Below are 26,280 nucleotides of genomic sequence, written 5' to 3' on the forward strand. Positions count from 1 at the left end.
TTCAAGTATTGTTACAATGCTTCACAGAGCAGAATCAAAAATGTTTGTGACTTACATGTGCTTCTCACAAAAGTAGAATATCTTCAATAAGTTAATTTATTTCAGTTCTTCAACACAAAAGGTGAAACTCATGTATTATATAGAGTCAATACAAATAGAGTGATTTATTTCAAGTGTTTATTTCTGCTAATGTTGATGATTATGGCTTACAGCCAATGACACAAAAGTCATTATTTCAGTAAATTAGAATACTTAGAATACTTTATAACACCAGATTGAAAAATGATTTTAAAATCCGAAATGATGGCCTACTGAAATGTATGTTCAGTAAATGCTTTCAATACTTGGTCGGGGCTCCTTTTGCATCAGTTACTGCATCAATGCGTCGTGTCATGAAAGCGATAAGCCTGTGGCACTGCTGAGGTGTTATGGAAGCCCAGGTTGCTTTGATAGCAGCCTTCAGCTTGTCTGCATTATTGGGTCTAGTGTCTCTCATCTTCCTCTTGACAATACCCCAGTGTGTGGTGGCTCCCAGTGTGTGGTGGCTCTTGAAGCAATGACTCCAGCAGCTGTCCACTCCTTGTGAATCTCCTCCAAATTTTTGAATGGCCTTTAACAATCCTTTCAAGGCTGCAGTTATCCCAGTTGCTTGTGCACCTTTTTCTAGCACACTTTTTCATTCCACTCAACAGCCAGCTTCTTTAGCAATGACCTTTTGTGGCTTACCCTCCTCATGGAGTGTGTCAATGTCTGCCTTCTGGACATCTGTCAAGTCAGCAGTCTTCCCCATGATTGTGGAGCCTACTGAAACAGGCTAAGGGACCTTTTTAAACACTTAAGAAGCCTTTGCAGGTGTTTTTTGTAAATTATTCTAATTTACTGAGATAATGAATTTTGGGTTTTCATTGGCTGTAAGCCATAATCATCAACATTAACAGAAATAAACACTTGAAATAGATCACTATTATATACATCTTTCACTTTTTGTATTGAAGAACTAAAATAAATTAACTTTTTAATGATATTTTAATTTTGTGAGAAGCACCTGTATTTATATGATTTTGACCTTATTGGAACTAACTTTTTTGTGCTTTTTGGCCAGTAGAGTTGATTTTGAGTCCAAGGAGGGAGACCCCCAGCATTTAGCATGTGCCTTAGTGTCTGCTGCAACCAACCTTGCTGCAGGTATTTTGCAGTCTTTCGAGCATTTTTGACTACCTGCTACCTCAGGAATCTGGTGCTAGCTTCCTCTTTGTTCCAAGACCAGTTAGTGCTATATTTTTTGTATTTTTTTCCCTGTGCAAGACATTGAAATATTTGTGAACTGGATGCGATTGCCCATGAGAAATGGGCTCAGATTCAACAGAAATGTTACTTTAATCTGGTGTCTGGCTTTGCATCATGTTTGTCGCTGGTCATAACAGCCAAAGGTGCTCTACTAAGTATTAAAGATAAAGACGCTTGTCGAGAAGATGTTGACTATTTCTGAGAATAAGTAAATAAAATTTAACATATCTATGGAACTGTATGACGGATATAGGAAAAAACAAAATAAAACAAAAAAATGTAATACTCAGAAGTACAGTAAAAATAAAATTAGACTAAAAACTGGAAACATTTGTTCTGGTGACAGGTCCTATTAAAGGTCTCAAAGACCTCAAGACTCAAAGAGGGTGTATGGCTCAGTTTTTTTATATATACTTTTTTATATACTGCTCCATTATTATCTTCCAACCAAAACTGTAGGCTATTATTACCTGTAATAATTATAGAGGATAACTCAGGAGACTCTTTGCGTGGAACAAGACAACTACAGGACACAGTTTTATAAGTGGTAAAGTCTATATTATTACACAGTGATTTAAACAGGTGCAGAGAGAAACTCAAGTCCACAACACTTGGTGTAAATATTAAACGCAGCTTAGAAGTATAGGAAACTTCAGAGGAAAATGCAATCAAGCACAAAGTTTATGAAGCACAGATAGATAAGCTTATAAGGCAGTTCAAATCATATCTTAGCTCAACCAGGGAGGCCTGGTTAATAGTCTCAGGTTTTTGCAGAGCAGAAACAGCTTACATGTCCAGCAAATGCAGATGGAAGTAAACACGAGCAGCAGATGAAGGAGGATTACAGGAAATGGTGTATGCAGCAGGAACTCAGAGCAGAGTAGCAGTATCACCACACAGGTTCACAGGAGCAGGTATATAGCCAGGGAGTAATCAGAGGTCAGGAGCTGGATGCAAGGCAGAATACTCTAGCACAGACTGAAGGCTGGGATGGAGTTTTATAGCAGGAAGACACAGTGCACATGAGACCAAAGACGCCATCTTGGAAAAGGGCAGTAATGCACAAAGGGTAACAAAAAATGTTCAGAGTCCTGACATTACTCCCTCTTTAGAAGCGGCCTCAGGACGATCGTGGACCTGGTTTCTCAGGGAATCTCTGATGAAAATGAGAAATCTTCTGTTGGGCATTGATGTTTTCCACAGGTTCCCAAGAGTCTTCCTCAGGGGGATATCCCTGCCATCTTATCAGATATTGGAGCCGATTCCTGCAAATTCTGGAATCAATAATTTCCTCCACCACAAATTGTTCTTGCCCATCAATCACCACAGGCTGCAGAGGTACACAACATGTCCCTGGAAGGTATTAGAAGATACAGGCTTTAGTAAAGATACATGAAAAACTGGGTGTACCTTCATAGTCCTAGGCAGCTTCAGCTGGCAGGCCACAGAGCTCACAATACCGTTGATCTTGAAAGGGCCAATGAATTTCTGTCCAAGTTTTTGTGAAGGAACGTGTAACTTCAGATTCTTAGTTGCTAACCACACGGAATCTCCTACCTTGAACATGGGTGCAGGTTTACGGAATCTATCAGCTGATCTCTTATAACGTTCTTGAGCTGTGGTCAGGGATTCCTTCAGAACCTCCAGATTTTGTCTCATCGCAGTCAGCCTTTCCTCCACTGCCGGAACCGGAGAATTAATTGGAAACCTAGGTAAAATACACGGATAATAACCCAGATTGGCAAAGAAAGGTGTAAATTTAGTGGAGGCGCTCTGAGAATTATTATATGAAAATTCGGCTAAAGGCAGCAACTCCAACCAATCATCCTGGAGATGGCTGACATAGCATCTTAGATATTGTTCCAGCGTCTGGTTGGTACGCTCAGTCTGACCATTTGTCCGGGGATGGTAAGCGGAAGAGAGACAGACATTAATATTGAGTGCAGAGCAAAACCCCTTCCAGAATCTTGAAGTGAACTGTACTCCATGGTCAGAGATGATCTCATCCGGAACCCCATGCAACCGAATGACATTCTGTATAACCACGTTCACTGTATCTTTAGCTGACAGGAGGCCGGTGCATGGAACAAAATGAGCAGCTTTAGTCAGGCGATCAACTACCACCATGATTGTATTCATGCCCCCCGATGTAGGCAGCTCCACAATAAAGTCCATTGATATAGACCCCCAAGGGCGGGTCAGAACAGGTAATGGTTGTAGAAAACCCGTAGGTGCCACATGAGGAGTCTTGTAACGGGCACATACCTTGCAAGAGAGAACATAGTCCTTGGTATCCTTCAGGCAAGTTGGCCACCAGAAGAATCGGCTCAGGAACTCTTGTGTCTTCTGTACCCCCCTGTGACCAGCCAACTTGGAGTCATGTACCAACTTGAGGATCTGCAGACAGACGACCTCAGGGACGTAGAAACATTGATCTCTGAACCACATGCCACCCTTAAAGACAAGATTAATATCCACAGGTGGGTTGGCCAGAAATACATCACCGTCATAGTCCTCCCTGCACTCCTTCCACAAGTCCTGATCGTGGATAACTCCGATGAAATTGGCATCAGATAGAATGGTCTTGGACGGGGCTCCAGGTAAGGAATCCGCAGCATGGATTCGGGATAAAGCATCAGCCTTCCCATTACGAGAACCTGGACGGTACGAGATAACAAAGTTAAATTGATTTAAAAATAAGTTCCAACGAGCCTGACGAGGAGAAAGACATCTAGCGGATCTAAGGAACTCTAAATTGCGATGGTCAGTTAGCACTATGATCTGTTGTGCAGCTCCTTGCAGATGATGCCTCCATTCTTTAGGAGAGAATAGCCCCCAAAGCATTATCAGAAGCATCCACCTCCACAATGAATGAAAGTGTTGGATTTGGGTGTATCAACAGCAGTGCTGATGTGAAACAGATCTTAAGCCGATCAAAAGCTTCTTGAGCCTGTGATGACCACTTAAAGGGCTTTTCCTTCTTTGTCAAGGAAGTAGTGGGACGGACAATATCAGAAAAATTTTGAATGAAGCGTCTGTAGAAATTTGCAAAACCAATAAAACGTTGGACCTCCTTAACGTTCTTGGGTACCGGCCAGTCAAGGATAGCCTGAATCTTACCAGATTCCATGTTCAGCCCCTGGGGAGAGATGATATAACCTAAGAACTGTATCTCAGAACGATGGAACTCGCATTTCTCTGGCTTGATATACAGATGGTTCTCTTTTCAGACGTCTTAAAACAGCTTTGACATGTTCTTCATGTTCCTGTAGAGAGTCAGAAAAGATTAGAATATCGTCCAAATAGATCACCACAAACTGGTCCAACAAATCTCTGAAAATGTCATTAGCAAAGTGTTGAAACGTTGCAGGGGCATTACAAAGCCCGAAGGGCAACACAAAATATTCAAAGTGTCCATACCGGCATCGGAATGCTGTCTTCCACTCATCCCCTGGATGAATACACACCAAATTATAAGCCCCACGAAGATCCAGTTTAGAGAACACCTTAGCATGGCGGACTCTTTCCAGTAATTCGGGAATCAGAGGCAAAGGGTAACGGTTTCGTACGGTTACGTTATTGAGTTCCCGATAGTCAACACAGGGTCTCAGGGTCCCATCCTTCTTTTTTACAAAAAATATAGGTGCCCCTGCTGGTGAGGAAGAAGGACATATGAAGCCTTTGGCCAGATTATCATCAATATACTCCTTTAATGCTTGATTTTCAGGTGCCGCCAAAGGGTATACGTTACCAAAAGGAATAGCTGCCCCAGGAAGCAGCTCAATGGGACAGTCATAATGCTGGTGTGGAGGAAGCTGATCTGCATTCTTCTTGTCACAGATGTCAGAGAACTCTTTATATGCTGGAGGTAAAGAAAATACTTGTACATGTGGTTCCGTAGCTGTGGACTCAGGGACAGCTTCTGTTAACGCTGAGTTGCTCCTTGTTGGAAAGATAATCTCCTTGGTCTCCCAGTTGATAATTGGGTTCTGAGAACGCAACCAAAGAATGCCTAAAATCACAGGAAAATGAGAAGAAATTAGCAAGAAAGAAAGTTGCTCCTGATTAGTGTTGAGCATTCCGATACCGCAAGTATCGGGTATCGGCCGATACTTGCGGTATCGGAATTCTGATACCGAGTTCCGATATTTTTGTGGTATCGGAAATCGGAATCGGAAGTTCCCAGTGTATGGTTCCCAGGGTCTGGAGGAGAGGAGACTCTCCTTCAGGCCCTGGGAACCATATTCATGTAAAAAATAAAGAATTAAAATAAAAAATATGGATATACTCACCCGTCTGGCGACCCCTGGACCTTACCAATTGTAACCGGCAGCCTCCGTTCCTAAGAATGAGGAGTTTAGGACCCTCGATGATGTCGCGGCTTGTGATTGGTCGCGTGAGCGGTCACATGAGCGGCACGTGACCAATCACAAGCCGTGACGTCATTGAGGGTCCTAAACTCCTCATTCTTAGGAACGGAGGCTGCCGGTTACGATCGGTAAGGTCCAGGGGCCGCCGGACGGGTGAGTATATCCATATTTTTTATTTTAATTCTTTATTTTTTACATGAATATGGATCCCAGGGCCTGAAGGAGAGTTTCCTCTCCTTCAGACCCTGGGAACCATCCAGGATACCTTCCGATACTTGAGTCCCATTGACTTGTATTGGTATCGGGTATCGGTATCGGCGATATCCGATATTTTTCGGGTATCGGCCAATACTATCCGATACCGATACTTTCAAGTATCGGAAGGTATCGCTCAGCACTACTCCTGATGATTAGGCTCCAACAAAATTTCAAGGGGTACGGTCTCCTGATCCACAGGCCCAGAAATTAAAGGTGACCCATCCACTGTTTCCATTGGAGAGGTAATGGAGAGGCTCTTTGCTGAATTTCAATACAATTGTTCCTTGGCAAATGCGATATCCATGAAATTGCCACCTGCTCCTGAGTCAATCATAGCTGCACTGGAAATCCACTGTCCTGAACACAGAATCTTAATAGGGAGAGAACAGTGAGAGTTCTTCTCCTTCAGCTCCTTGGGGGGTGAAGTCACAGAAAGTGAATGGAATACAGCGTTTAAAGGCAGGCTACATTCAGAGATGTCAGATTCATCATCACAGTTGTCACACTCCCCTACTGCTGCTAGCACTTTGCTAGGCCGTCTAGGACACTTAGGACAATTGATCAAGAAGTGGTCAGACTGGCTGCAGTAGAAACATAGACTTTCACGAAGGCGATGCTCCCGGCGCTCATTGATCTCGCACCTCTGGACGGAATCAATTTGCATGGGTACCTCTTCCACCTCCCGAGAGGTTTTACCTGCAGGCTCTTTGGAAGGAAGGGAAAAGTTAGAAATACGGTTATATGCAGCAAATTTCTCCTGCCTACGCTCAGTAAGGCGAATGTCTATGCGCACACAATGCTGTGTAAATGTCTCTAGCTCTTGTGGTGACTCAGAGCAAGCTAGTTCATCTTTTATAATACTAGACAGACCCCTTTTAAAAATAGGCAATTGTGCATAACTGTCCCAATTGGTATCTACAACTAATCTCCTGAATTCAGTGGCATACTCAATAACAGAACGTTTAGCCTGGCGTAAAGACAACAAAGCAGATTCAGCAGTTGCACGGCGATTAGGGTCATCAAACATTAATGCCATAGTGGCCAAGAAATCATACAAGTTATTTAACCGTGTGTCATGAGATTCAATCATCAGATTTGCCCAGGCAAGCGCTCGTGAGGTCAGTAGCATTATTACACACAATACTTTGGATCTATCAGTAGGAAAACGGTCAGCATGCACATCAAAATATAGCATACATTGATTCACAAAGCCACGAAATTTGTCGCGATCACCATTAAATCTGAATGGGGGCAACTTAGGTGGGTTAGCTGGTGGCGGTTGCCCAGGGGGTAAAGTTACTTGTGCAGCTATTTGCGTGCTTATGTCCTGAAAAGTCCGTCCATACTGGGACTCTATGCCAGCAAGTTTGTTTTCCTGGGTTGCCATGCGGTTGCTTAAGTCCTGCAAAGTTTGTCCAAACACTTGTTGATTGTGTTCAAAGCTTCCAAACTTCTTTTGCAGACCTTCTACATCTTTCTGCAGTGATCTAATTATGGGAAAACACCTGCTCTAATCTGCTTTCTGCAGTCATTGTTCCAGCAGTCTCCTTTTTTTTTTTTAGGCTAGAGTATCCTGTAATAATTATAGGGGATAACTCAGGAGACTCTTTGCGTGGAACAAGACAACTACAGGACACAGTTTTATAAGTGGTAAAGTCTATATTATCACACGGTGATTCAAACAGGTGCAGAGAGAAACTCAAGTCCACAACACTTGGTGCAAATATTAAACGCAGCTTAGCAGTCTATAGGAAACTTCAGAGGAAAACGCAATCACGCAGAAAATCTATGAAGCACAGTTATTCTTGAGGATACTTGACACGAATAAATCCTTGTCTTAGTCCAAACACAGATAGATAAGCTTATAAGGCAGTTCAAATCATATCTTAGCTCAACCACGGAGGTTTGGTTAATAGTCTCAGGTTTTTGCAGAGCAGAAACAGCTTACATGTCCAGCAAATGCAGATGGAAGTAAACACGAGCAGCAGATGAAGGAGGATTACTGGAACTGGTGTATGCAGCAGGAACTCAGAGCAGAGTAGCAGGATCACCACACAGGTTCGCAGGAGCAGGTATACAGCCAAGGAGTAATCAGAGGTCAGGAGCTGGATGCAAGGCAGAATACTCTAGTACAGACTGAAGGCTGGGGTGGAGTTTTATAGCAGGAAGACACAGTGCACATGAGACCAAAGATGCCATCTTGGAAAAGGGCAGTAATGCACAAAAGGTAAAAAATGTTCAGAGTCCTGATATTACCTATCTGTAAAAAAATATTGTAGGATGTTCTGAATAATGTGTATAATGTTTGGATTGTGTTAGACCGTTCACTATTCATAAACTTTAGTTTTATAGGAAATGTCCTTTATTTTCTCAATCATTTCTTTATTTTGTCTCTTTGCATCCAAGCTTGAAATCTTGTGACGTTTCTAAGATCTTTCTACATAGGACATAAGGAGTGGCTATGCTCTGATCGGGTCATAGTTGCTGGGATTTTTTCACTGCTCACCTGACTGGTGGCATAAGAGTGTTCTTGACTTGGATGATTGCTTAGGTCAACAAACAAAAGCCATGACTATTATGTTTAACTAGCTATTGAACCCGTTCTACGCCCGGGTGGCGAGCATTTATATTGGTATATGGTCTCCATCTTGGTATGTGCTGCTCCCATCTTGCTCTCCCATTCTGTCATGTGCTGCTCAATCCTGCGCCCCCATCCTGTCATGTGCTGCTCCATCCTGCGCCCCCATCCTATCATGTGCTGCTGCATCCTACACCCCATCCTGTCATGTGTGTGCCCCCATTGTGTCATGTGCTGCTCCCATCCTGTGCCCCCATTCTGTCATGTTCTGCTCCCATCCTGTCATGTGCTCCCCTCCTGAGCCCCATCTTGTCATGTGCTCCCATCCTGCACCCCCATCCTGTTATGTGTGCGCCCCCATTCTGTCATGTGCTGGTCCCATCGTGCACAATCATTCTGTCATGTGCTGCTCCCATCCTACGCCCCATTCTGTCATGTGCTGCTCCCATCCTGTGCCCCCATTCTATCATGTGCTGCTCCCATCCTGTGCCCCCATTCTGTTGTAATGTGCTGCACCCATTCTGCCTGTTCCTGTTTCCATTCTGCCATATGTTGCTCCCATCTTTCTCTCTCCGGCTCTACTGCCCGAGTGCGGCTGTGCTGAGTGCGGGCAGCTGTGCTGAGTGCGGGCGGCTGTGCTGAGTGCGGGCGGCTGTGCTGAGTGCGGGCGGCTGTGCTGAGTGTGGGCGGCTGTGCGTGGCGGTGCTAAGTGCGGGTGGCTGTGCGTGGCGGTGCTGAGTGCGGGCGGCTGTGCGTGGCGGTGCTGAGTGTGGGCGGCTGTGCGTGGCTGTGCTGAGTGCGGACGGCTGTGCGTGGCGGTGCCAAGTGCGGGCGGCTGTGCGTGGCGGTGCCAAGTGCGGACGGCTGTGCGTGGCGGTGCCGAGTGCGGGCGGCTGAGCGTGGCGGTGCCGAGTGCGGGCGGCTGTGCGTGGCGGTGCCGAGTGTGGGCGGCTGTGCGTGGCGGTGCCAAGTGCGGGCGGCTGTGCTGAGTGCGGGCGGCTGTGCGTGGCGGTGCTGAGTGCGGGCGGCTGTACGTGGCGGTGCTGAGTGCGGGCGGCTGTGCGTGGCTGTGCTGAGTGCGGGCGGCCGTGCGTGGTGGTGCTGAATGTGGGCGGCTGTGCGTGGCGGTGCTGAATGCGGGCGGCTGTGCGTGGCGGTGCTGAGTGCGAGCGGCTGTGCGTGGCGGTGCTGAATGTGGGCGGCTGTGCGTGGCGGTGCTGAATGCGTTCGGCTGTGCGTGGCGGTGCTGAGTGCGGGCGGCGGTGCTGAGTGCGGGCGGCTGTGCTGAGTGCAGGCGGCTGTGCTGAGTGCGGGCGGCTGTGCGTGGCGGTGCTGAGTGCGGGCGGCTGTTCGTGGCGGTGCTGAGTGCAGACGGCTGTGCGTGGCGGTGCCGAGTGCGGGCGGCTGTGCGTGGCAGTGCCGAGTGCGGACGGCTGTGCGTGGCGGTGCCGAGTGCGGGCGGCTGAGCGTGGCGGTGCCGAGTGCGGGCGGCTGTGCATGGCGGTGCCAAGTGTGGGCGGCTGTGCGTGGCGATGCCAAGTGCGGGCGGCTGTGCTGAGTGCGGGCGGCTGTGCGTGGCGGTGCTGAGTGCGGGCGGATGTGCGTGGCGGTGCTGAGTGCGAGCGGCTGTGCGTGGCGGTGCTGAGTGCGGGCGGCTGTGCGTGGCGGTGCTGAGTGCGGGCTGCTGTGCGTGGTGGTGCTGAGTGTGGGCGGCTGTGCTGAGTGCGGGCGGCTGTGCATGGCGGTGCTGAATGCGGGCGGCTGTGCGTGGCGGTGCTGAATGCGGGCGGCTGTGCGTGGCGGTGCTGAGTGCGGGCGGCTGTGCATGGCTGTGCTGAGTGCGGGCAGCTGTGCGTGGCGGTGCTGAGTGCGGGCGGCTGTGCGTGGCGGTGCTGAGTGTGGGCGGCTGTGCGTGGCGGTGCTGAGTGCGGGCGGCTGTGCGTGGCGGTGCTGAGTGCGGGCGGCTGTGCGTGGCGGTGCCGAGTGCAGGGCGGCTGTGCGTGGCGGTGCTGAGTGTGGGCGGCTGTGCTGAGTGTGGGCGGCTGTGCTGAGTGTGGGCGGCTGTGCTGAGTGCGGGCGGCTGTGCGTGGCGGTGCTGAATGCGGGCGGCTGTGCGTGGCGGTGCTGAGTGCGGGCGGCTGTGCATGGCTGTGCTGAGTGCGGGCAGCTGTGCGTGGCGGTGCTGAGTGCGGGCGGCTGTGCGTGGCGGTGCTGAGTGCGGGCGGCTGTGCGTGGCGGTGCCGAGTGCAGGGCGGCTGTGCTGAGTGCGGGCGGCTGTGCGTGGCGGTGCTGAATGCGGGTGGCTGTGCGTGGCGGTGCTGAGTGCAGGTGGCTGTGCGTGGCGGTGCTGAGTGCGGGCGGCTGTGCGTGGCGGTGCTGAGTGCGGGCGGCTGTGCGTGGCGGTGCTGAGTGCGGGCGGCTGTGCTGAGTGCGGGCGGCTGTGGATGGCGGTGCTGTGTGCGAGCGGCTGTGCGTGGCGGTGCTGAGTGCGGGCGGCTGTGCGTGGCGGTGCTGAGTGCGGGCGGCTGTGCTGAGTGCGGGCGGCTGTGGGTGGCGGTGCTGTGTGCGGGCAGCTGTGCGTGGCGGTGCTGAGTGCGGGCGGCTGTGCGTGGCAGTGCTGGGTGCGGGCGGCTGTGCGTGGCGGTGCTGAGTGCGGGCGGCTGTGCGTGGCAGTGCTGAGTGCGGGCGGCTGTGCGTGGCGGTGCTGAGTGTGGGCGGCTGTGCGTGGCGGTGCTGAGTGCGGGCGGCTGTGCGTGGCGGTGCTGAGTGCGGTCGGCTGTGTGTGGGGGTGCTGAGTGCGGGCGGTTGTGCGTGGCGGTGCTGAGTGCGGGCGGCTGTGCGTGGCGGTGCTGAGTGCGGGCGGCTGTGCGTGGCAGTGCTGAGTGCGGGTGGCTGTGCGTGGCTGTGCTGAGTGCGGGCGGCTTTGCCCCCCGGAATCAGGTGGCGTAAGTTTGAATTGCTGCGTCCTGAGTGCAGGATCTGTCCACACGTCCCCTGTTTCCGACTCATAAATGTCCCCGTGCTCCCAGAATCGGCGCCTGCACAGTCCGCGCTTTCCAGCGCCATTTTCTTGTAGGCACACTGCAGTCTTCAAGAAAATGGCGCCGGAAAGCGCGGACTGCGCAGGCGCCGATTCCGGGAGCAGAGGGACATTCATGGGCCGGAATCAGGTGGCGTAAGTAAGAAACTGCTGTGGCACTTCATGCCACAGCATCATCAGTGCGGGATCGTGTCCACACGCCCCCTGATTCCGGCTCATAAATGTTCCCCTGGTCCCGGAATCGGCGCCTACGCAGTCCGCGCTTTCCGGCGCCATTTTATTGAAGATGCAGTCTTCCAGAAAATGGCGCCGGAAAGCGCGGACTGCGCAGGTGCCGATTCCGGGAGCAGAGGGACGTTCATGGCCCGGAATCAGGTGGCGTAAGTAAGAAATTGCTGTGGCATGAACTGCCACAGCATCATGAGCGCGGGATCAAGTCCACCATGTCCCCACGTCCCCTGTTTACGGTTCCTAAATGTCCCCCTGCTCCCGGAATCGGCGCCTGCGCAGTCCGCGCTTTCCGGCACCATTTTTTTTTTCTAGAATACTGACACTGGCTATAATCTAATGCTAGGAGCGTCACGCTTGCGCAGTCCATAAAGGCTTCGGACAGAGTGACGCTCCTACCGTTACATTATAGATATGTGGTGGAGAAAAACAGAACATCTTGTCTAATGAAAATTAGACAATCAAGTCTTTTCTGTATCTTACTAGCACTAGAATCCTTTTGGTCTGCTTGGTTTCATATGTCACTATGCTGAAAAATACTGTGGTTTCATAAGTATCAAGAGATAGAAAAATTTCTATAGTTAACTGAGTAGAATTAAGTCAAGCAAAATTATAGCAAAGCAGATGTAAGATAATGAGGGTGATGTATCAATAGTATTATAGGATGGCCATGATTTTCAGTTTTTGGACTTTTTTTCCTCCCTTTCTTCCAAGAGTAATAACTGTTTTTATTTTTCCATATACTAGTTTAATGCATGACAAGTTGTAGTTTTGAATTACACCATTAATTTTACTATTCAATGTACTAGAAAATAGGGAAAACTTCAAATGTGTTGAAATAATAATAATAATAATAATAATAATAAAAAATTCAATTCTGCAATATTTTTGTTGTTGTTTTTACAGTATTCATTGTGCAGTAAAAATCTCCTGGCAGTATGATTCCCCTGATAGTACAATTACAGAGATGCCAAACTTCTTTAACCGCTTCATGACCGCAGACGGTAAATAAATGTCGGCGCTAGCAGGGCTTTGTGCAGCGCCAACATTTGTCTACAGTCGGCGGTTTTGTGCTGATCGGGACCCCCATGTACCTTATAATGAGGGGATCCTGGCGTACAATGCTTCTTGTGACCCCCGACCTCATCGAGACCTGATTGGTTCAGGTCCTGATGACGTCAGCATCACACCAGCCAATGAGACAAATCGCTAGGAAAGTTTGTTGTAGCACCGAACTTTCCCGGGTGATCTGATGCCCCAGAACATGACAGACTATTCAAAATCAGACCCATCATCAAAGACTTGACAGAAAAGTTCTTAAAGCTTTACACGCCAAGAGAAAACATTTCCATTGATGAGTCCCTTGTAAAATTCAAAGGAAGACTGCACCTAAAGCAATTTATTCCTTCTAAGAGGGCAAGGTTCGGAATAAAGCTCTATAAAATGTGCGAGAGTTCAACCGGATACACATCAGCTTTTTGCATTTATGAGGGGAAAGATAGTCAACTAAACCCACCAGGATGCCCTACTTATCTGGTGACATCTGGAAAAATAATTTGGGAGCTGATAGCCTTTTTGTAAAAATGGAGTTATAATCTGTATGTTGACAACTACTACACCAGCATACCCCTATTTAAAAGTCTGGTTGAACATAACATAGGGGCTTGTGGGACCATTCGCAAAAACCGTCAGGGGTTTCCACAATCATTGGTCAATGAAAAGGTCCGAAAGGGGCAGTCAGGGGCTTTACACAATGGAGAGCTGCTTGCTCTTAAGTATAAGGATAAAAAGATATTTTTATCCTACGCTCGATCCACACAGATGCCACAAGGGCCACTGAAGAACAGGGATTCACTATTCCAAAACCTGTGTCAGTCATTGACTACAACAAATATATGGGGGGTGTGCACCTTGCAGATCAGGTTCTACAGCAATACCAGGTATCAAGAAAATCATATACCTGTTATAAAAAGTTAGTCATTTATTTGTTTCAGGTGGCCACACATAATTCTTTTGTGTTATACAAAAAAGCCGGAAATGCAGATACTTTCCTTAATTATCAGGAAAAGGTCATGGAACATCTTGTTTTTGAAAATTTTGTCCCCACCAATCCTTTAGACTCTGAAGCTGTCAGAAGACTCACTGAGCGACATTTTATTTCACTCATTCCTGCAACTGAAACAATAAAGAACCTCCAGAGAAGAGAGGAATGAGGCATGATACCCGCTATTACTGCCCACAATGCCCATCATTGCCAGCCTTATGCCTCCTTGACTGTTTTAAAATCTTCCACACAAACCACGTTTTTGACATTCAAGCAATTGGTTTATTTAGTGACAGACACATTTGAGTAGAGCTGACTTAACAATTTTCGGGGGTAGGTGGGGGGACGTCTCCAGAGACACAAGCTGGGCACATTATATTGGACACTATAATGACATTTTTGCAAATTTTGCTCTAAAACTTCCACTACGTGCTTCTGGAAATCATCTATGTAGTGAAAATGGTCACTATATCCATAGATGAATTCCTAGAGGGGTGTCATTTCAAAAATGGGGTCACTTCGGGGGGGATTCTGTTGTTCTGGCACTTAGCAGCTCTCCAAAGTGCCAAACAGCAGAATCCCCCCTGAAGTGACCTCATTTTGTAAATGACACTCCTCTGCGAATTGCAAATGACACCCCTCTGGGAATTGGAAATGACACCCCTCTGCAAATTCATCTATGGGTGTAGTGGCAATTTACCTATCTACCTATTTTCCAATGTAAGATTTTTCTTCACTGCCCAATGGTATAATTTTCTGTGGAACAGCTGTGGTGTCAGTATGCTCACTGCACCACTAGAAGAATTATTTCAGGGAAGAATTATTTCAAATGCAGTCACTTTTAGGGGCTTATGCTGTTCTGGCACCTCATGGGCTCTGACAATGTGACATTGTACCCTCAAAACATTCCAGCAAAATCTGAACTCCAATATGGCGCTCCTTCCCTTCCAAGCTCTGCCATGCACCCAAACAGTGGTTTACTCAAGACAAAATTGCACAACTTTTGGGGTCCAATTTTTCTTGTTACCCTTTGGAAAAAAATTGAGGGCAAAAAGAGCATTTTTTGTGGAAAAAATATGATTTTTTCTTTTCATGGCTCTACGTTATTAACTTCTGTGAAGCACTTTGGGGTTGAAAGTGCCCACCGCACATATAGATAACTTCCATGGGGGGTCAAGTTTCCAAAATGGGGTCACTTGTTGGGGGTTTCCACTGTTTAGGCACATCAGGGGCTCTGACAATGTGACATGTCACCCACAAACAATTCCAGCAAAATCTGCTCTCCAATATGACACTCCTTCCCTTCTAAGCTCTGCCATTTTCACAAACATATCAACATACGGAAAAAGGAGTCTAACTACTGTCACTTATAGTTTTGATAAAAAGGTAAATGTTTATTTAGATAACAACAAGTTTTAAGGCTATCAAACCTGATTTAACAAGAGATAAAATCACAGTATAGCAAAGATACGGGTAACAAACTACCCCACACATCACCAAAATTGTACAGCTGAAGGTTGCAGATTCACTATTTAAGTAAGAGCATTAGTAGTGGTATAGTTAAACAGTAGCACTCTCAACCATATACAGGACTCGTTCAGAGAAACCATAAACATACAATCAATGACTGCACCTTACCCATGTGAGCCGTGGTGTGTGTGTGGAGTATGGCAGCCCCTACACGTGTTTCGCGTAGGCTTCTTCCGGGGGCCGTCATTGATTGTATGTTTATGGTTTCTCTGAACGAGTCCTGTATATGGTTGAGAGTGCTACTGTTTAACTATACCACTACTAATGCTCTTACTTAAATAGTGAATCTGCAACCTTCAGCTGTACAATTTTGGTGATGTGTGGGGTAGTTTGTTACCCGTATCTTTGCTATACTGTGATTTTATCTCTTGTTAAATCAGGTTTGATAGCCTTAAAACTTGTTGTTATCTAAATAAACATTTACCTTTTTATCAAAACTATAAGTGACAGTAGTTAGACTCCTTTTTCCGTATGTTGATATATTGTACGGGAGTTGTTTCTGTCCAGATTTGGACTTATATGTGGCTCTGTTCTAATTTATTACATTTTCCCAAACAGTAGTATTCTCCAACATATGGGTTATCAGCGTGCTCAGGATAAATTGCACAACAAATTTTATGGAGCAATTTCTCCTGTTACAGTTTTTTTGTTTCCACAGCTCTATGTTATAAACTTCTGTGAAGCACCTGTAGGTTCAAGGTGCTCAATACACATCTAGATAAGTTCCCTAAGGGGTCTAGTTTCCAAAATGGAGTCACTTGTTGGGGGTTTCCACTGTTTAGGCACGTCAAGGGCTCTCTAAATGCAACATGGCATCCGCTATCGATTCCAGCCAATTTTACATTCCAAAAGTCAAATGGCGCTCTTTCACTTCCAAGCCCGGCCATGTGCCCAAACAGTAGTATTCTCTCCCACATATGGGGTATCAACATGCTCAGGAGAAATTGCGCAACAAAATGTAAAGCTTATTTTCTCCTGTTACCCTTGCGAAAGTAAAAAAATTAAGTCTAAAGGAAAGTAAAGTAAATGTTTATTTTTCCCCATAATGTGGTGGTGCACCATCTTGGGTGTCAGGTCCGAGCATTCCTACATGAACAGTTTCCTGGAAAGTGGATTGGTCATCGTGGGCCAGTTAAATGGCCACCAAGGTCTCCCAATGTGGCCCCCTTAGACTTTTATCTTTGGGGCCATCTGGAGGCAATTGTCTATGCTGTGAGGATACGAGATGTGCAGCATCTGAAACAAAGGATTCTGGAAGCCTGTGCTAGCATTTCTTCTGCGGTGTTGGTATCAGTGTGTCAAGAGTGGGAAAAAGGGTTGTATTGACAATCCAACACAATGGACAGCACTTCGAACACATGTTATAAGTGGTCATAAACGTGTAACTAACTCATGAAAGAATAAAGTTATGTTAAAACATAATCATAAGCACATCACTGTTTTTCTTGTGAAATTCTCAATAAGTTTGATGTGTGACATGACCCTCTTCCCATTGAAAAGAATAAAGTTGGATCCAAAATGGGTGACATCAAAATGGCCACCATGGTCACCACCCATCTTAAAAGGTTTCCCCCTTCCATATACTAATGTGCCACAAACAGGAAGTTGATATCACCAATCGTGACGAGCATGCTGGGGTGATCTCCGAGTATTTGTTAGAGCTCGGAGATTTAGTTTTTGTTGACTCAGCTGCATGATTTACGGCTGCTAGCCAGTCTGAGTACATGTGGGGGTTGCCTGGTTGCTAGGGAACCCCACATGTATTCAAGCTGTCCAGCAGCTGTAAATCATGCAGTATATTAGTAACAGAAGGTATATGTCGACCCTTATAGAAATAGAGGTAAATGGGTCACAGAAGGAAAAAACCTTTCTAGGTATAATATCAATGAAATAACCTAATTCTGCCTAAAATACAATGTGTATGTAGTGCATAAATATATCAGTCTCCTGTCTACACCCATATTTATTAGTTAGGGAATAAATCTCATAATGGGGTATACTATAGACATAAAGGATGTATAAGTTAGGTATCCATCTGCACCCTTGAGACCTTATTGTAGAATAGGCAGGCTGTCAATGAACAAACAAAATTTCTAAGGGCAAAAAGACATACATGTAACAGTACTTATCTCTTTACAACCTTAGTAGAAGGGGGACCTGGTTCCCCAATGCGCATTTTGCATGAGCTTCTTCAAGGAGACGTACACAGGGCTGACAGGAGTCTCCTTTTAAATATGCAGTCACCATTGACAATCAAAGAAGCAGTAATGTCGGCGAAGTAAGGAAAAGGTAGTCATGATTTTAATGCCATGTACCGGCAGATTAATCCTATATCAGCAGGTAAATAGTGTTTCTGGAGACGACAAGTCCCTTTTAAAGGGCATTGCCAAATGATTTAGGCTATAAAGCCCTCCAGAAACTCCATTTGCTGAAACATGTTTCAGGTCTTTTCGGAACATCAGAGCAAAGCAGGGGAACAGTTTGACTGGATGAGAGGCCTTTCACAGGCTAGGTGTGAGGGGATTGAGGTTAAACTTTCATAACGGATTATACAGCCATTCTGCCAAGAGTTTTCTAAGGACGTATACTAACCAGGACTACAAAATAATTAATAATGTAAGCAGATTTGTGAAATCTGATTGACAAATCCACTTTAAACATAAATCTATCCTAAAATAAAAATAAAAATATAACAGTAAACCGTGATGTAAGGTAAAACTAGTGTGCACCAATGCAAAATGTCCAACAAGGCCCCAACTATCACATAACTTTATATGCATTGGTCTTCTCATACGGGCTAAAGCTAAAGGGACACCTTATGAACCCCAAAACTCTAGATCCCAAGTTCCACTCCAACCCATGCACTGGTTATAGTTATGCCCCTTTTTCTGTCATAAATCTTCTGTTTTAATTCTTTCCATCTTACTCTCTTTAAGCATATGAAATATTTTTCAATAAAAATAAAATAGATAATTACTCTCACCTCTGACCAGATCAACATCAATTAGGTCAGATTTCATATAAACCATCTTCTTTGGTTTATTTTTAAATCCCTGTAAATACAAAAACAACATTTTAGATTAACCATTCGTTCGTGATATTTGCCAACAAGCTTTAAATTAATGCTATGCAGATGCTTTTCAAGAGAACGTATCATCTCACAAAAAATTGCTACTTACCTGGTAATTAACTGCCAAATATCTTTGAAATGATATTTGCCTGGTTTATGGCTACATGGAGAAAATGAATTTATATCCTCCCTGTAGCCGCTTGTTTAGTCATCGACATGGGGCAAGTGCTGTAACAGTCGCCTCTCACTTCACATTCAGAGTTCTGTTATCATTCCCCCTGGGCAGTGATGGACAGCCTGCCCTGCACACACACACTGTAGATCAGGGGAGTTATTACAGCCGCACTCACCATAAAGTGAGCATAGAATGTAAACACGCTTTGCACTGTCCTTATGACTAGAAGCAAATAACTACAGAGTGCAGTGTTGGACTGTGGTTCCAAGGGCCAAACAGCAACATTGACTTTAGGGGCCCACTAAATGTTCAGCTACATGTCAATATTATATTACTTTTATTCACTAATTTACCTATAATAATAAACTGGGTAGTTTATTAAATTCTCATATAAAGATATGAGAGGCCAACTACGGCACAAAGACACCCCCCCCCCCCAGGGAATTCACGTGTTTTCCTTGGCCTGACATGGAGGATATAAGTTAATTTTCTCCCTGTAGCCACTTTTTCAGTAAATTGGCCTAATATAATTTCAGTATTATTTATCTGCAGATTGCCACTATATCTACAGTCAAATAGTGTGTTTGTAGGTGGCAGGTTCCCTTTAACCCCTTATCGACATATGATGTACTGGGTATATCATAGGCTGGCACCCTGACTTTGATGTGGGCTCACAAGCTGAGCCCACATCTTTGCAGGGAGATGATGGCTGTCATCATCGGCCATCACCTGCCTCTAACCTGTAAATCTGTTAAATGCCGCTGTGACAGCGGCACTTACAATGCATCAGCAGGGAGGCGGCCATTCTATGCTCCCATTGGCGCGCCTGTGACATGATCGCCAGGAACTGATGGCATGGTATCCCTGTGCCTGTCAGGACTGTGCTCCTGTGAAAGCCAGCCCGTGGCAGCCATACGTAGGAGAGTTTGATTTTTGCTATATACAGTAATGCTGTATCATTGCTGTATATAGCAAAAGCAATCAGATGATTGCACGTTCAGGTTTCCTAAGCAGACTAACAAATACAGTGAAAGGTAAAAAAAAATGTTTTAAAAAATAGGAAAAAAATAAATACAAGTTCAAATCACCCCCCTTTCTCTTTAAAATTAAGAAATACATTTAAATGATTTTTGTAATGTTAAAAAAGACAATAAAACATCATATCTACCCAAAAATTGTATCAATAAAAACATTGTCTCTAAACGCAAAAAACAAGCCCTTATACAGCTTCATATCCCAAAAATTTAAAATGTTACGGCTCTCGTAAAATGGCGTCACATGCAATTCTTTTTTTTTTTTGACAAATTTCTGACATTTTTTTACTACTTAAATAAAACAAAAACATTGCATGTTTGGTATCTCAGTAATCCTACTGACCTGGAGAATCATATTGACAGGTCATTTTTACTGTAAAATGAAGACTGTAAAGAAGAAAAACAAAGAACTATTGCAGAATTGCTCTTTTTTTGCTATTTTCTCACACTTTGAATTTCTTTCTCGCTTTCCTGTACATCATATGATAAAGTGGATGATTTCTTTCAAAAGTACAACTCGTCCTGCAAAAAACAAGTTAAGGCCCCTGGAATAAGGAAAAGAAAAAAACGAAAGAACGAAAACGAAAAATCACAACGTTCTTAAGGGGTTAAAGTATTAACAAAATATGAACTTGTTACCACCACAACCTGTTTTGCCTTTCTGCAGGGGTGGCAGCATCAGGTCAGCATTAATAGACAACCCCATTAAGGCTTATTGCTTTTTTCTACAGCTGTCACCACCATTTTTTACATGTTTAATAACTATTTTCGTGAAGATGGAACATATGTTTGCTCTTAAAGTTATAGCGGCTGATTGACTTGACTTTTGAAGCAATGTCGCATGTGCTGCTCTATAATTAAGATAATTAATATTCCTCTCTAATTTCCTGCCTCATATAAATATATATCTACAGTGAAACTGTTACTTGAAAAAACCCAGATGGTTCATAATAATATTTTTGAAAGTTACAGGATTTCTTTGCTTTTATCTGTTTTGTCACGAGATAGATAAAGAAGTAACTTTGTATTATTAACTTTTAATAAATAGAGTTCTGTCTAATTTTCCATCTTTCTGACAGCAGCCATCAATGCAAACAATGAATGTATTCCTTCTGGTTGCCATGGCTACACCCAAAGGCACAAAAGTATATATTTGCCACTAGCCTACAGTAGATATACAAATATATTAATGGATTATTTAGGGATTGAATACAACATATCTGACAATAGAATAACAAGTTCTAATTACCGCCATCTGCTGTACATGTATAGTGCAATTCATTAGCGGGTGTGTGGAATGGGCTCAAGGGATTGGCCCGATCACTACCCGGCTGATAATGGCTGTCGCTCACAGCCAGGACCCGCCACTAACAGCTGGGTGTGGAGCGGATTGTAAATGCTGTATACAATCTCTGACAACAGCATTAACAGCATGCTGGCATGGCAGAGCGTCATTCTATGCACCTGTCTGTGCCATGTGACTCGATCGTAGGGGCGCCAATGGATTTCAATGACAGCCGGGGGTCTGTTAAGGATCTCCGTACCTGTCATCCCAGAGCTCAACTGAAACCTAACCTGTTGCTGGGCTTCACCAGAGACCATAATTTTTCCTATATGCAGCAGTGTTGTGGTATGGCTGTATATAGTACAAGTGATCAGACGATCGTAGGTTCAAGTCCTCTAAAGGGACTAATAAATACAGTGCAAAAAAATCAAATAACAGAATACTTAAAATCACCATGCTTTTTTCCCATTGAAAATAAAGATATAAAGAAAATAAAAAAATAAAGAAGCACACATATGTGCAACATCCCAAAAAGTCCAATCTAATATATAAAGCTGAATGTGTGTGTGTGTGTATGTATGTATGTATGTATGTATGTCCGGGATTGGCATCTGAACCGTCGCAGCTACAGCCACAAAATTTTGCACAGTCACACGTCTGGACCCCGAGAGCGTCATAGGCTATGTTGTGAGGTGAAATTTTAACCCCGCGCTTTCCAATTCACCAAACAATTTTGCCCCTATCGACATAATGGGGAAAAAGTGAAAGGAAAAGTGTTGGAGGCGTCGCAGCTACAGGCACAAAATTTTGCACAGTCACACGTCTGGACCCTGAGAGCATCAAAGCTATGTTGTGAGGTGAAATTTTAACCCCGCGCTTTCCAATTCACCAAACAATTTTGCCCCTATCTACATAATGGGGAAAAAATGAAAGGAAAAGTGTTGGAGGCAAATTAACAGCTGCCAGATGTGAACAAGGGGGACTTAAAGAATGACAGCGATGGCGCCAAAGAGTATATACTGTACAGTTGCTAAGGTGGGGCCCCAACATGGGATAATCACCACACCACCACGGGGATATGAACACACACACAAAATGCGCCACATACTACCACGTGCTCGAACACATATACCACCCTCAGCGCACATTTCACCACACATACACCAACCTCGCCACATAAAAGTAGAAACACAAAAGTCGCCGCTCAAAACTCGCCACGCGCAAAACTCTCTACATGCAAAACTCGCCACACGTGCAAAACTCACCTCATGGAAAACTCGCCACACGCAAAACTTGCACACGCAGAAAAATTGCCACACGCAGAAAAATTGCCACATGCACAAAAGTTGCAACACATGCAAAAGTTGCCTCACACAAAACTTGCACATACTCAAAAGGCACCACACATAAAACTCGCCACGCGCAAAACTCGCCATGCGCAAAACTTGCTGCACACAACGCTAACCTGTCACATGCAACTCGACACACAAAAAGTTGCTACACGCATGTCGCCACACAAAACTCATCTCACAAAAGTCCCTACATGCATGTCGCCACACGCAACTCAACACACACAACTTGACACACGAAACTCGCCCTAAAACACACACAAGTCTGGTATTATCCTTCAAAAATAAAAATCTGATTAATAAGCAGACAAACTACAAGAGCAACAAATGTACCATATAGGAATCCGGCAGCTGTCAGTCACATGACCAGTCTATTATGTGTATGTGTGAGCTAATATATACTGCCAGGGGGTGGGCTTACTGTTGGCTGGGGATTTATCAGGCTGCCATTTTAGCTTACAAATACTGAGGTAAAAATACTGACCAAATAACGTGTGAACGAGGTCTAATACAGGAGGAGATGACATACAGATATATACTATATACAGGAGGAGATGACACACAGGTATATACTATTTACAGGGGAGATGACACACAGGTATATACTATATACAGGAGGAGATGACACACAGATATATACTATATACAGGAGAGATGACACACAGGTATATACTATATACAAGGGAGATGACACACAGGCATATACTATATACAGGAGAGATGACAAACAGGTATAAAGTATATACAGGAGGAGATGACATACAGGTATATACTATATACAGGAGGAGATGACATACAGGTATATACTATATACAGGAGGAGATGACACACAGGTATATACTATATACAGGAGGAGATGACACACAGATATATACTATATACAGGAGAGATGACACACAAGTATATACTATATACAGGGGAGATGACACACAGGCATATACTATATACAGGAGAGATGACACACAGGTATATACTATATAGAGGAGGAGATGACATACAGGTATATACTATATACAGGAGGAGATGACATACAGATATATACTATATACAGGAGGAGATGACACACAGGTATATACTATTTACAGGGGAGATGACACACAGGTATATACTATATACAGGAGGAGATGACACACAGATATATACTATATACAGGAGAGATGACACACAGGTATATACTATATAGAGGAGGAGATGACATACAGGTACATACTACATACAGGACGAGATGACATACAGGTATATACTATATACAGGAGGAGATGACACACAGGTATATACTATATACAGGAGCAGATTACCTACAGGTATATAGTATATACAGGAGGAGATGACATACAGGTATATGCTATGTATAGGAGGAGATGACATACAGGTATATACTATATACAGGAGGAGATGACACACAGATATATACTATATATAGGCGAGATGACACACAGGTATATACTATATACAGGAGATTACATACAGGTATATCTAATATATAAAGCTGAATGTGTGTATGTATGTATGTGTGTATGTCCGGGATTGGCATCTGCACCGTCGCAGCTACAGCCACAAAATTTTGCACAGTCACACGTCTGGACCCCGAGAGCGTCATAGGCTATGTTGTGAGGTGAAATTTTAACCCCGCGCGTTCCAATTCACCAAACAATTTTGCCCCTATCTACATAATGGGGAAAAAGTGAAGGGACAAGTGTTGGAGGAAAATTGACAGCTGCCAGATGTGAACAATGAGGACTTAAAGAATGAGAGCGATGGCGCCAAAGGGTATATACCGTACAGTTGCTAAGGTGGGGCCCCGACATGGGATACTCACCACACACGGGGATATGAACACAAACACAAAATGCGCCACACACTACCACGTGCTTGAACACATATACGACCCTCAGCACACATTTCACCACACACACACCAACCTCGCCACATAAAAGTCGAAACACAAAAGTCACCACTCAAAACTCGCAACGCGCAAAACTCGCTACATGCAAAACTCGCCATATGCAAAACTAGGCTCACGCAAAACTCGCCACACGTGCAAAACTCACCTCATGGAAAACTCACCTCATGCAAAACTTGCACACACAGAAAAATTGCCACATGTACAAAAGTTGCACCACATGCAAAAGTTGCCTCACACAAAACTTGCACATACTCAAAACGCACCACACATAAAACTCGCCACGCGCAAAACTCGCCATGCACAAATCTTGCTGCACACAACTTGCTACACTAACCTGTCACATGCAACTCGACACACAAAATGTTGCTACACGCATGTCGCCACACAAAACTCATCTCACAAAAGTCGCTACATGCATGTCGCCACACGCAACTCAACACACACAACTTGACACATGAAACTCGCCCTAAAACACACACAAGTCTGGTATTATCCTTCAAAAATAAAAATCTGATTAATAAGCAGACAAACTACAAGAGCAACAAATGTACCATATAGGAAATACGGCAGCTGTCAGTCACATGACCAGTCTATTATGTGTATGTGTGAGCTAATATATACTGCCAGGGGGTGGGCTTCCTGTTGGCTGGGGATTTATCAGGCTGCCAATAGCAACCAATCACAGCTCAGCTTCTATTTTGCTACAGTTAATTAACCTGAGCTCTGATTGGTTAATATAGGCAACAAAGACATTCTCAGTATAACAAAGCTAATATATGTTGTGAAATGCTTCTATTAGCTTAGTTTTTGCCTTTTAATAATTACATTTCTATCTATTTGTTTTGTGGTTTTTGTGTGCAGAATACATTTTTGTTAACACATTCTATTTTGCTAACAGCAGTCATTAACCCGGGCGAAGCCGGGTAGTACAGCTAGTCTATCTATATTTAAAAATAATTAACCCAATTGATAAATAGCGCAAACCAAAAAAATTGAAAAAAACAAAATTGTGTTTTCTTGGTCTCCGAAGTATCATTAAAATGCTGTATGAAGAGATCAAAATGTCATATATAATCCCAAAATGATATCAATAAAAACGTCATCTCGCCCCATAAAAAATAAGCTGTCATAGAGCTCTATCAACCCAAAAAATGAAAACGTTACAGGATTCAGAAAACGGTGACACACAAAAAAAAAATGTGTTCAACTTTCTGATTTCTTTTTCTCCATTAAAATAATGAAAAATGTTGACAAGATTGGTATCTCCGTAATCATACTGATGAGTAAATTATACTGCTAGGTCATTTTTACCACACAATGTACGTCTTAAGAACAATTCCCAAAAAAACAATGTCAGAATCACAGGGTTTTTTTTTGCTTTTTCACTGCACTTGGAATTTTGCTCCCATTTTCCAGTACACTATGTGATAAATGAATGGTGTCATTCAAAAGTACAACTCATCCCGCAAAAAACGATCCCCCTATGTCTATGTGGACATATAAAAGTTATGGCTCTTAGAAGAGGTAGAGGAAAAAATGAAACCGTGCAAATTAATATTGGCCATGTGAGGAAGAGGTGAATGTGCAGCAGCCGTATTTTAGCAACTGGATAAAAAATAACCTTTATTAGGTATATTAAAAGCCAAAAAATGGCACATGAAAAAATAGTAACATAAAGGGACCCTAAAGTGAATAGTGCCCTATCAGCTGCACAGAATGGGGAAACACAAAACAAGATAGACAACAATTATAGACTGACCAGCACTGACAGTACTGGAATGACTTACAAGTCAAAATGTTTCTATTAATCCAATGGGTATATGCAGACCAATGATATTACAATAATCCGGGTATAAGGACACAAACTGCACCCATTAGAATAAAGTCACGTATTGCAGTTGTCTCTCAACCACTATATGTATGCCTAGGCCCATGAAAATTGCATACAATCCATTTAGTATGAGGCAAAGAAGTATACTATATGTCCCATACAATCATCACATGCTACTGTTCTACTCATATGGTCATAAAAATCCAATACCATATATATATGTGAGTCAAACTACTGTCAGTGCAAATTGCAGCACATATTTAACGTTTCAAACTGTCATTGACCAAAGAACCAT

General features: G+C 44.3%; 1 protein-coding gene across 2 annotated transcripts in view; it reads right to left on the reverse strand.

The window, feature by feature from the left end:
- The window catches only part of PHTF1 (putative homeodomain transcription factor 1), a 255,671-nt gene that overhangs the window by 176,154 nt on the left and 53,237 nt on the right, over positions 1-26,280 (reverse strand). For both annotated transcript variants that reach the window (XM_077294934.1, XM_077294933.1), the window contains exon 4: positions 18,319-18,388. In XM_077294934.1, coding sequence (XP_077151049.1) covers positions 18,319-18,388 — 70 coding nt within the window. The remainder of the gene's footprint in view (positions 1-18,318; positions 18,389-26,280) is intronic.

The sequence above is a fragment of the Ranitomeya variabilis genome, chromosome 3 (assembly GCF_051348905.1).
Source record: "Ranitomeya variabilis isolate aRanVar5 chromosome 3, aRanVar5.hap1, whole genome shotgun sequence".
Lineage (NCBI taxonomy): Eukaryota > Metazoa > Chordata > Amphibia > Anura > Dendrobatidae > Ranitomeya > Ranitomeya variabilis.